Raw genomic sequence first — 12,630 nt, 5'->3', positions numbered from 1 at the left:
GTTTCTTAGGTAATGTTTGAATACCTAATTCGACAAGGGCAAAGTCATATTACTACTGCGATTTTGTTTATAAATAGTACTTGTAGTAAAATCACATTGTTTACATGATGAAAGTAGGTACATATTCATTTCTCTTTTTTATTTTTTTAAATTAATCATAGATACGTAATTAAAGAAACCCTCATACGAAAACATTTCTCAGAAACACTTTTCATGCCGATCTTAGGCAACCCTGTTCGTATAATTTTCCTTCCCTCTCGGAAAACGTCCGATTAATTGATTTTATAACAAGAAATCATCATTTATCGATCACTCTCTCGCGGCTAATTTCAATTTCAAACTCTTTATCATCATGAAAGTTTCTTTGAATCAGCGTTTATCTGGGCAACTAAGTAATTCATCTATTCACTTGATAGTAATCCTAGATAAAGAAAAAAAATTTTCATCTAATTTTAGAGTTGGCTTCATTTTCAAATAAAGATCGTGCCAGAGAAAACCACCAACAGTGCGCGACTGTAGAATTTTCTAGTGAAACCAAAATATGATTTGGGATTGAAATGGGAATCGTATTCCAATCAGTAAGTCATCACGTATGTTTTTATTTATTACTGGTAGCAATAATTTTGATACTATTTTTAGTTCGTAAAGCTCGCTTTTATCACATCCTGTATCAAATTTCACTTCAAGTGCCTTTTTTTCTATCCTACCTACAATATTGAAGCTTTCGAATGTAGTCTATTTTGAATAAACCCTCCTTCTCCTTGCAGATATGCTGTTTTTTAATATTATTCATGACCTGTATAAATGGATTCAGAATTTTGGGAATATTCCCCCTAACGGCCAAAAGTCACTTCACTTTTCATAATGCCATCATGAGAAGCTTAATGGAAGCTGGCCACGAAGTCACCGTTGTCACCTCGTTTCCAGATCAGGCAGCATTGGAAAATTACACGTCTATCATCGATACATCGGATCATGAATTCTTCTATGTAGGACAACCGTTTGATTTCCTCGCCACACAGAATGTTTTCTCCAATTTGGACAATATTAAAGAAACCGAGGCTTTGTTTTGCTATAAAATCATGAATCATCCTCAAATTCAGGTACGTGAGGGTTTATTTCGTCGAGAAAAGAGGGTAGTTTAGTGTTAAGGAAGAGGACACTCGTGGAATCTTATTATTATTTCTCTAATACTCGTTCAAAAGGAGCTAAAAATGATAATAGGTAGGTACCTACATCAAATTATGGTGCCAGTTCGCATCAAATATGAGAGAGCTTGAAAACAAAAGGTCTTCGACTTGATTTTTAGAAAATCATCTCGTATTTTTATCAAAACAGTTTAGGTCATTTCTGCCCCTACTCCTGGTCCCAAGTCCCATATGACTAATATCATTAATTGAAGATAAAATTTCGTACATAGTAATAAATCAAAACCAAAACAAATACTTCAGATTTATCTCAAATTCAACGTGATGAACCAAAAAATTCCTAAAAAATCGTTCGAGTATTTTCACAAAAAATCCATTTTTCCCCACGTAATTTTCAGCATGTAATTGTAAAGATTTTCTATACCGAACAGTTATTCGAATTGATTCATCTTTAATAGGTAGGTATTCGAAGAGGTTGAAGACACATGACTTTAATTAATCAAAGATAGATAATCGGAACTTTCTTTTTTTAATATCCTGATAAATGCACGTTTCCGTGTCTTATCATTTAAATTACAAGTTCAACTTTCGATACTGTAAATTACTACCTAAGATCGTCTTGACTCTTGAGTACATCTGTTGAAATGTCATATCTACAAGAGCCTACTTTTGATAACTTTTCTGGGGCTTCATTTTCAATTTGAAGGTAAACTAATCACTTGGGCAAAAAATTATCATAATTGTTTCAACTTTATTGAAAGCAAAAAAATCCACGTTTTATAAAAGACACACGACTAATTTGAAATCCACAAATTATCGATGTTGTGCAATATTGACAGGTTGTCTACTGTTATCACTAATCAAGCAGTAAAAAGTGCTTCAGAGACCAAATTCATCAACAATTTTCTCGATGACAGAAAAACTTATTTTTTAGCAAAAAAGTGAATGGGAATTTTTGTTTAAAAAAATGAGACCTCTTCGCAATTTCTTGATGAAAAACGACACTTTTTGTCAAATCTTTGGATAAAAGTAAAACTTTGGCAATTTTAGAAAAAAAAACAAAGCTTTTCAGAAATTTCTGAAAAATTCGAGACTTTTGAGATTTTTTTGGGGGGGGGGGATTTTGAAAGAAAAATAACATTTTAGAGCTTTTTGCAAAATACATGGTGAAAATTTTCAGCATTTTTTGATAATTTTGTACTATTTTTGGCCAAAAACATCACTTCGTCAATTTTAGCAAAAAGTAGGGCTATATAGCTTTTTAGCTAAGTTTATTGAAAATTTCTGGTAAAAAGTGAAAAGTATTGACAATTTTTGGCGAAAAGCAAGTCTAGAAATATTATTGGTGAAAAATTGATACTTTTTTTCGCAATTTCAGGCAAAAAGCCAGATGGGAAATTTTATTGAAAAGAACTTTTGGCAATTTCAGGCAGAAAAGCGAGATTTCTAAACAATTTTTACAAAACAAAAAAAAAACATTTTGGGATTTTTGACAAAAAATCGATAATTATCAACAACTTTTGGAATAAAACAATAAGATATTAAAATTTGTTCTATTTTTTTTCTCCTCAAAAAATTGGACCAAAATGTTGAAAAATTGAATTTTTGGGATTTTTAAAAAGTTACAATAGTAACAAAATTTTTTTCAGTAGCTTGCTTACTTGAAAAGTAACGGGGTCCAGGCTTACATTAAAACTTCAACATTTTCGGCTAACAAATTTTTAATGGATCCCTGGAAATTTAAAATAAGAAGATCAGTTTTTATTTTCATTTCTCAGATTACGAATAAAAAGTTGAAATGTGGGAAACTCGAATCGAGGAAGGAAGTGCAACGTGAAAACTGTCGAAACTGTTAGTCTCAGCTCGAAACATGAACCCAACGTAATGAGACACAACGGCTGTAGTTAAGTAAAAATAAAATCTCCAAGAGCAGTAAAGGGAAGGCAAAAACAAGGAGAAAGCTGAATATCGAAACTTTCACAATTTTCGGTATCAGTTTAGAATTTTTTTCCACTTAATAGGTTATTTACGAGGCCAATTTTGGAATACAAATTGTGAAATCGGTCCGTGGCGTGGGGGGGTGGAGGGATACACCATGAAACCATCATGATTTTTGGTCTCGGCGTGAAATTTTAACTTAAGTTGATGGGTCACACGATTGACTTTGAAAAAAAAAATGCAATGAATAGTTTGCGGGAGGGGGGGAGGGGAGAATGACCAAGTCAGGGTTTAGAGGGGCAGCAGGAAAACGATCATCATTTTTCTTGTCAGTACGAAATTTTACCTAATCGATTTAGAGAGCTAGTGAGCAACTTTATCACTCAAATGCTCGATCAGAGTTGTGAGAGTCTAATTCGACGATTGTCGATTAGTTCTGATATACGAGTATGTACCTAGGTACAGTATGATGGAATATGAAAAAAGGAAACGCCTTTCACTCATTTTAAAAGAGAAAAAAATTGAAAATACCTCAAAAAAATGATCGAACTAGCATTTAAAATAATTCACGAACAATTCAAATGAATTTTCCAGTCTCATAACATGACATGCCATGAAAAATATTAGCCCAACGTAGAGATCTGATCTACATTGAGTACATATATCTACATATTTTTGGGTGCAAGATTTTTTTGGGGGGAGGGGGTAATCCAAAAAACCAGTTTACAAATTCTTTCTCACAGAATGCATCGAATTCCTAAAATATTTCTTGCCGAATAAGAATCATGCTTCTGGGCAAAAAATTGATCGTTTTTAAGACCAAAAGTGACAAGTTTTTTTGAAAGTACAAAACACAGCCAACTGAGCCAACTAAATGTTTCTCAGATCGATTGCGACAAATTTTCATACTGATAACCAACTATTACCTTTTAATCATGGTAATTAACCCTTTGATTAAACCTCGATTTCTTCTTCTAGGCTATATTCACTTCGAAAGAAAAACTATACGACGTCCTATTCGTAGAGCTACTGCTACTTTACAAATGTTTCCTGCCAATAGCCGAAAAACTGAACATACCGGTCATCGGAACACTCAGCGTGAAACAATGGCAAGACGCCGACCACGCCATCGGTAACATCAATCACCCAGCTTACATCCCATACGAAGGAATCGCCCACCATTGGAAACTGGACAACATCTACGGACGTTTATTCAACATTTGGAACTACATGGCAGTAATCTTATACAAACAGTTCGCAGTTCGTCCATTTTTACAGAAATTCCATCAAGATCATTCCAAACAGCTGAGTTCATTGGGCTCATATATGGATATGGGACCTGCGTTAAACTTCTACAATAATCATCCTTGTTTCATCTCCAGACCTTTGACTCCAAATGCCATCGAAGTTGGTGGCATACACATCAAGCCAGCTAAACCTTTACCTAAAGTATGACAAATCATCCATTTTATGATTTTTTTGATGCATTTTTACGTAATAACAATAGGGTATTTTTTATTCCAGCTTATTGAGAAATTCATCGACGATGCCATACATGGTACAATTTTGTTCTCAATGGGGTCTTTGGTTAAGGCTTCTTCTTTGCCACCCAAGACGTTGAAAGCTTTCCGAGAAGCGTTTGCTGAAATACCTCAAAGGGTGATATGGAAATTCGAAGATAGGATGGAGAATTTATCCAGCAACGTAATGGTTCTCGATTGGCTGCCACAAAGAGACATTTTAGGTAAGTTTACAAAGCGTTCTTTAACTCAAGTGTTGAATATTTTGACCAAACTATAATCTTGAATCATTCCCCTTCACAGAACACAAAAATGTAATCGCTTTCATCAGTCACTGTGGCCAAGGAGGTGTTAACGAAGCCGTCTACACAGCAACTCCAATCGTCGCTTGTCCCATATTCAACGATCAAATCATAAACGCTGATATTTTACAAAAAAAAGAAGTAGCAGTAAACTTAGTAGACGTAGTAAACATTTCAAAAAAAGATATTCTAAGGGCATTAAATTCAATCGTTAATGATACGAAGTACGTAACCCCCCCCCCTTTTTCAATCCTACATTTTTATCCAATATGGAAATTAATTCAACTTTTTTCTATGTACTTTCAAGGTATTACAACAACATGAAGAAATTCTCGCGTATTTTTAAAGATCGTCCAATGACACCACAGCAAAGCGTCGTATATTGGACCGAGTACGTCGTGAGGTACGATGGCGCTCCTCATTTAAAATCCGCTGCCATGCAATTGGACTGGCATCAGTATTTGTTATTAGATATTGCAATTTTTCTAATTTTCATTTTAATTATTTTCTCATTCGTCGTGTATTGTATTATTAAATTCTTGACTCGTATTTATAGTATCAGTATATCGAAAATTTTTAATGTACAATATTGCAAAAATAAAATACTTTAGAAATTATACCTACAGTCTACTGTTTTTTCGAGTGGAATTTTACCTACTTGAGAATTTTGCATCGAATTTCAACGGATTAAGGTCTTTGAACTGATCCATGGACAAGTGTATTTGTCAAAATCATGATCCGATGTTCGAGGGCCAAATTAAATTCGCCAACTGCATTTGAACATCGTGAGCAAGCACAAATTTTCAAGTAAACTTTTCTCAACAGTATTTTAAAATTTTCCAGGTAAATAACAGTTTCGTTTACAAATCACTTCTGATAGGTACTCAAATAATAAATTAAAATTAGATCGAAGTCAACCAATTAATTAGTCAATATCCCGTCCAGAAGAGTTATAGTTTGCGTCAAAGAGAACTCAAGTGGATAATACGTACTCGTATAAGACTTATTTCAGTAAAATTAGCTCAAGTGTATGAAATCACCTCCTTGATGCGTTTAATTACATTGTGACCACCATAATTGGAAAATCCAGATCCACCGTACTTCTATAAAAGAACTTCGAACTTGATTTGCAATCATCAGTCGTTCTCATTACCTTATTCGGTGGAGTCGTTCATTTAAACCGTGTGAAAATGAAATTTGTTCTAATTACGATTATATCGTTACTAATATCTAGTTCTTGGGCTGTGGATAGAACCTGGTGGAAATATGCTACGATGTATGAAGTCTTTCTGAAATCATTCAAGGACAGTAATGGAGACGGAATCGGGGACCTTAAAGGAATCAATTCAAAATTGGACTATTTCGTCGACATCGGAGTAGATACAGTTTGGGTGACGCCATTTTATCCTTCTGCAGGAGCTGATGGAGGCTACGATATCACCGATTTTTATGGAATTGATCCTACTTACGGTACGATGGCAGATTTCGAACAATTGTTGAGAGAAATGAAACGTCGAGGTATGAAATACACAACCTGAAAGCAATTTTAATTTTTCAACCCTTATTAATTATTTTTCAATGCTCAAATTCATCAGGTCTCAATTTCATAATGGATCTAGTGATAAATCACAGCAGCGACGAACACGATTGGTTTCAAAAATCGATCAATAAAATCGATAAGTATACAGATTACTACATTTGGGCAGATCCAAAAGGTTACGATGAAAATAAAAATCCTATCCCACCAAATGACTGGGTAAGATCATAAAAAAACTTAGATGTGTACTTCAGGGCGAGAAGTAAAGTGGATCGCAGAAAAAATATGTCAGAGGATTTAGACCAAATTCAGCAGAAATCTCAATTTTGAGTTGGAAGTTACTCAGAAATTTTTTTAGCTCCGAGGGTGTCTTTGGAGGGGAGATATGGGTCCTCAAACAGTTGAGGTTATTTTTAAAAATGGCTTTTTTGCTCTACGCCCAATCCAACCATGTTTTGGGAACAATGAGCCCGTTCTCAAAGATGATGTTATTGAGGTTTGCGCCGACTCAGACAGTATCCATCAAAATCTACATTATAATCATTTCCTCCGTTTCAAAGATTACCTTTCGATGGTTTGCGACATAATTATGATTGGACCATTTTTCTCAAAACAGGCTGCGTAGGAATCAGAGCGAAAAACCCACAATTTTTTGAAAATTTCCTTTTTAGAGGACTCATATATATATGTTGTGTACCAAGTCCGAAATTGTACAATTCGGGGTTGGTACAGCTAATTTTGTACCATCTCCGAAGTGTCCGGACCAAGCGTGACTATTATTTTTTCATCGGACTTGGTTTGTACCATGCCCGGAGGGTCCGGACAAAGTGTTCGACTTGGTACAATTTGTGTTGTGCAAAGTCCGAAATATAGTTTAATAATGAATGAATTCGAATTAAATCCCTTTATTCCATATTTATATTGAACCAAATAAAAGGAAATTCAAAGATGACTCTAAAATACATCACCAGCAAAATTTTGAGGTGCTGAAATTCATTTGTTGATTTTTGGGAAATTTTTAAAGATTCAAATAATTGCTATATATGTACTCGCTTCTCAAGAAAAAAAAATTAAAAGATCGAATTGACGTACTAACTGAAATGCTGAAATTTAGTTTTTACTCTCTATTTTCAACTTCTCGAGTCGTGAAATTTTCGTACCTTACTCATTTGAAAACTATGCACTAAAACTTAGATTCCAAATTCATTTTTTATGGATTTTTCAAAGTCAAAATTTTACCAAATTGTCGTGAAAGGCTGAAATTTGGTTTGTACCATATTATCAATTTTTTGAGTTGACAGTTGATTTCTCCAGTAATTTTTTAAAAAATTAAAAAATTTTTGGATTTGAACTGATACAAAATGGGTTTGAAAAAATCGATCGAAAAGGTCATAAAGATCGATAGCTAATCCGGGTTTACGCTAAATTTTAATTTTACTCTACTTATGCACAATTTACAAGTAGGTATAAAAAAAAATCGCAAAAAATCGAGATGAAAACGCTTCAAAATTTGCTGCCTCCGAAAATTTGGTGCCCTAGACAGCTGTGTTGCCTGTGCATAAATACAGCAGTGTTCAAAACCACCACCAAACGACTCGAGAAGTTGAAAATAGAAAGTAAAAACCAAATTTCAGCATTTTAGTTAGTATTACCTCAATTTGATCTTTTCATTTTTTTTCTTGAGAAGTAAGCATAGCAATATTTGAATCTGTAAAAATTCCCCAAAAATCAACAAATGAATTTCAGCACCTGAAAATTTTGCTGGTGGTGTATTTTAGAGTCATCTTTGAATTTCCTTTTATTTGGTTCAATATTTATGGAATAAAGGGATTTAAAATTCGAATTCATTCATTATTAAACTATATTTCGGACATGAAAAGTGGTATTACGCAGCCCATAGTAGATAAACCTCAGACTTTTTGCGGCCCATTTGGACTTTTTGCAGCCCAGTGCCGGGCTGCAAAAAGTCTGTTCTGTTTTTACTCGCTACAGACATTCAAAAACAAGCCAACACAGTGTGTATATGAGGCAGAATACCACTAAAGACCTGCATTACCCGATTTTATGAACTTAGCGTTACATTCACGAGCTATTCGAGTTCCTCACCTCTCTGGAAGTGAATGAAAACATTTTTTTGACGGCGGAAAAAGTCTGGGGAATATCATCTAAAAAACATACACTTGAGTGGGGAGCCCTCCTTAAAAATTGAAAATTGAATTACAAGCTTAAATATAAGTCTTTCTCCAACCTGATGGAGTATATACCTTCTTTTCAAGGCCCAGCACTGAGCTGCTTTGAGAACACATGGAAAAAATCAAGCGTGCCTCTGCTATTGCAACCCAACGTCGGTCCCCAAAAAGTCAGTGAAATGTCATGGGCTGCGTAATGTATGGGGGCAATCTATATATATATATAAGTATATCTCGTTCGAAATCAAGGACACCTCCGAAGCTAAAAAATTTTCCGAGTCACTCTCAACTCAACATGAAGGTTTCCTCCATTGAATTTGATCACAATCTTCCAACATTTTTTTGTCACGATCGACTCCCCCCCTCTCCCCATTATGACGTGTACTGTAACGTTTAATGCAATAAAAATTATTATTCACTATATTTGCAGCCCAGCATATTTAATTTTTACAAAAAGAGCTCCAGTTGGACTTGGAACGAAAAAAGAAGACAATTCTATTTCCACCAATTCGGAGTCAAACAACCGGATTTCAATTTACGTAACGACGAACTCAAGAAAGATCTCAAAGTGAGCACTTATCACACTTGTTGTACTCGACCCTTCGAGCCCTTCATTGATTTTTTTCGTGCGTTCAGGCTATCATGAAATTTTGGCTGGACAAAGGCGTAACATCTTTCCGAGTAGATGCAACGCCATTTTTCATGGAAGATCCTCTACTTCGTGACGACGACTTCGAAGAGCAACTCACCCAGATTGCAGCTGGAAATAAGAATGGATTTAGTCATCGTCTCAACCATCCGGACACGTACACATTTTTGAACGAATTTTATTTATTTCTTCGGCAATACGATCGAATAAACAAGAAAGAACGTCAAAGGTACGTTACGTTAGGTCAATTCATTTCCTAAAGTACCTACCAAAATATGCAACTATATAATTACATTACTGCGAATTAGTGTGATGATGGCTGAGGCTTATGGGGATATCAAAATCTTGATGAATTATTTCGGAGTGGGAAAAATGCCAGTGGTTCACTTCCCTTTCAATTTCCAACTGACCAGACTCCGTCAGTATTTCGATGCTCAACAGATGACTGATTATTTGAATATTTGGTTGAAAAATATACCCGAAGGAGCTGCGTCGAATTGGGCAGTAAGTTGAGCTAGTTGTTCAAACGGATCGTCTTTTTATTCGAAAGGATCTTTCATTAAATTCTGATCTCTGCTTCGATTTCAGCTCGGAAATCATGATCAAGGAAGAATTTTCAATCGATTCAGCAAAGAATACAATTACATTCTACTTACACTCGTTTCCATGTTACCCGGAACAAGTATTATTTATTATGGAGAAGAGATGACCCAAGAGTTTCTTGATTTTACACCAGAACGTAAAAAAGATCTGTGGGTTGAAAGGGACCAATTTCGTCTACCGATGCAATGGGATGATTCCTTAAACGCAGGTAATCTAATTTTTTATTTAGACACATTCTAAGGATATCATACAAATGTACATCCCAACTTATTTTTATGTTAAGGTTTCACTTCGGCTGAAAAACCATGGGTACCACTACACCCTGGTTACTGGCACACGAACGTTGAAGCTCAAAAGGTGCAACAGAACAGTAGTTTGAACTATTACAAAGATTTGACCTCTATTCGAAAAACAGAGGTTTCCAAATTTGGTGACATGGAATTTTATACGATATCAAAATGGGTGCTAGCGTTCACAAGGTGAGTAAAATTCATCAAATAAGTGCTGAAATGCCCTTCGAATTGAAAAGATTTTTTACTTGAAAAAATTATGCTTCTATTTAGAACTTATCATCAATCCACATACGTCATTGTGTTGAATTTGGGAATGGAGAGCAGCTTGGTCGATTTACACTCCAGCATGAGCAATTTACCAACAACTCTTCTTGTGGCAGCGGCAAGTCCTAATTCTGGGTATAAAAAAAGGTAAGTCAAGTACCAAAATAATTTCATTCGATTATCTATTTTATTTCCCAATTCCCATGAAATTCATCATAAATATGAATTTTCTCCCTTACATAGCCTTATTCCACCAGAATGGTTTATGATTGTGAAAAACTTCATTTCGATTTTACAGACAAAAATTCAGCACAGTTTCAAGTGGTGATAACTTCTCGGTTCTACGACCACATTCCAGCGTAGTTCTGTCAACTGAAGAAGAATTGCGATGAAAAAATACCTACATAATTTGAGGCAGATGAGCACATTTTTCAGACATTTTAGAAACGAACGATCAAATCAGAAACTCGACTATCATTTTTAATCTTAAATATATCTAGGTAATTATTTTTTACATGCATATAATAAAAATCTTTCAACAATCTGAGCATTCATTATTATTTGTCATTCTTATTAACAACTTCAAAAAAAAAATCAGAATTTAACCCAAATTATAACTTATTCTATGGGTAGTAATTAATGCGATTTTAAACATTTTAAAAATACTTGTCAGAAAAATTGAAATTGAGAAAAATTGAAATTAGAAAAAAATTTGTATCCAAAGTACGTTTTAATTTCAATCAATTTTTCAATAATTTGAAGGCTTTTGTTGCACGTTTAAATTTCTTCATTTTTTCACTACCTTTTTGACTGAATTCACTACATATTCACTACTTTCACTGCCCATTTTTAAAGTCACTACTTTTTCACTGCTGTTACTACCTGTTAAATAATCCGTATTTTGAAAAAAAAAATGACGCCCAAGTTAATTTGGACGGTTTTTGGACCACTTTTTAGAAAATCTGTTCTCAAAATATACCTGCAAAGGCTCCACAACAGCCTGAAACCACCTCCAATCAACTCAGCATATTAAAAATGGGGTAAGTGCTAAGTAAATTTCATTTCAACAACTAAATTGAGTAAAATGTTGTGGAAATTTCAATTTTCAAAAATCTGCTAGGGTGCTCCGGGACTACTACTCAAAATGGTTAGAAACCGTTTTCAATCGATTTGAAGGGTCGAAAACAGGGCACACGTCAAATGTCAGCTTTCTTGGTCTATTTGGTAAAATTTTGATGTTTTTCCATTTTTGACCCAAGTTTGATTTTTTCAAAAATTCATTAAAAATCAAAATTGTTTGTGAACTCAAATATTTGATCTACTGTTTCAAAATTAGTATTTGGAAAATCAGATCACCTCAATTCAAACCTGATAGACAATTATTTCAGCTGGTATTCAAATTCCGTGATTTAATTATTTTAGAATTTTTTTTTGATTTGCCATTGAAAATAAAGGGTCACAGGTGTAGAAGTGACTTATGTAACTTTTCTCGTAAGGATTATAAAATTACTTACTCATTCTCATACCCGAATTCATATTATTCTATCATTTTCGGAAGGAAATTTGTACTCACCTGAAACAATGAAACATTAAGATGGATTAGTTGGTGATAAAATTATTGATCAATAAACTACAGATACATGAAATAATAATGGTCGAAGGCCGAAGTAAAAAATCTGACGATCTCAACGTTTAAAACCCTTTGAAGGTTCTCTAGGTTTTCGCGTTAGAAAATTGAAGTGCCTTAATGAGTGTGATAGGGTACCTCGCCCAATTGGCCAAACCACAAAAAAGTCGAGCTTTTGATGAAAAGTTTTATAGGAAAATGAAAGTTTCCAAAAAACACAAATGTGACATTTCCTAAAAAAAAATTGAATGTATGCAGAATTTTTTTTGAAAAAATGAACCAAAAACATGTGTCAAAAACATTGAACAAAAGCACTCTTTCAAGAAATGAAATAAAAATTGAATTGGAAAAAAATAAAAATACAAGGTTGAAAAAAAGTCATCTGGCAGTTCACAAATTCAGCGAGAATCAAATCTTGTTGGCAAAAATGCCTTTGTTTAAAGCATGAAGAGAAGAAAAATCTATGCCGCTAAGAGAGGATTTTTTATCAAGTCATAAAATCTTTTCGGAAATCGAGCCGAAATATGGGACAAAATTTAGCAAAATTGCGAGCTTTCTGG

At 34.2% G+C, this 12,630-nt stretch overlaps 2 protein-coding genes and 1 long non-coding RNA gene across 3 annotated transcripts in view; 2 read left to right on the top strand and 1 right to left on the bottom strand.

Moving 5' to 3' along the window:
* The window catches only part of LOC135847534 (uncharacterized), a 141,507-nt gene that overhangs the window by 93,677 nt on the left and 35,200 nt on the right, over positions 1–12,630 (bottom strand). The window lies entirely within an intron of this gene.
* LOC135847303 (UDP-glucosyltransferase 2-like) lies at positions 431–5,527 on the top strand. The gene is made up of 6 exons (XM_065366773.1): positions 431–578; positions 768–1,103; positions 4,065–4,535; positions 4,611–4,830; positions 4,910–5,132; positions 5,216–5,527. Exons 1-6 carry the CDS (start codon positions 558–560, stop codon positions 5,517–5,519), a joined length of 1,575 nt encoding a protein of 524 aa, XP_065222845.1. The 5' UTR covers positions 431–557; the 3' UTR covers positions 5,520–5,527.
* LOC135848448 (maltase A2-like) lies at positions 6,057–10,980 on the top strand. The gene is made up of 9 exons (XM_065368349.1): positions 6,057–6,426; positions 6,504–6,664; positions 9,065–9,202; positions 9,271–9,512; positions 9,592–9,787; positions 9,872–10,094; positions 10,170–10,365; positions 10,450–10,590; positions 10,742–10,980. The coding sequence occupies exons 1-9, from the start codon at positions 6,099–6,101 to the stop codon at positions 10,833–10,835; spliced, it is 1,719 nt and encodes a 572-aa protein (XP_065224421.1). The 5' UTR covers positions 6,057–6,098; the 3' UTR covers positions 10,836–10,980.

The sequence above is a fragment of the Planococcus citri genome, chromosome 5, assembly GCF_950023065.1.
Source record: "Planococcus citri chromosome 5, ihPlaCitr1.1, whole genome shotgun sequence".
NCBI classification, from domain to species: domain Eukaryota; kingdom Metazoa; phylum Arthropoda; class Insecta; order Hemiptera; family Pseudococcidae; genus Planococcus; species Planococcus citri.
Note: the sequence above shows the minus strand (reverse complement) of the source record. Positions and strands in the feature narration are given on the sequence as shown.

Excerpts from the sequence above, each read along its gene's own strand:
- LOC135848448 (XM_065368349.1), top strand. The coding sequence starts at position 6,099 with ATGAAATTTGTTCTAATTACGATTATATCGTTACTAATATCTAGTTCT. Across the intron at positions 6,665-9,064 it reads CTATCCCACCAAATGACTGG|CCCAGCATATTTAATTTTTA; the intron begins GTAAGATCATAA and ends CTATATTTGCAG. Across the intron at positions 9,788-9,871 it reads GAGCTGCGTCGAATTGGGCA|CTCGGAAATCATGATCAAGG; the intron begins GTAAGTTGAGCT and ends CTTCGATTTCAG.
- LOC135847303 (XM_065366773.1), top strand. The coding sequence starts at position 558 with ATGGGAATCGTATTCCAATCA. Across the intron at positions 579-767 it reads TGGGAATCGTATTCCAATCA|ATATGCTGTTTTTTAATATT; the intron begins GTAAGTCATCAC and ends TTCTCCTTGCAG. Across the intron at positions 5,133-5,215 it reads TCAATCGTTAATGATACGAA|GTATTACAACAACATGAAGA; the intron begins GTACGTAACCCC and ends TGTACTTTCAAG.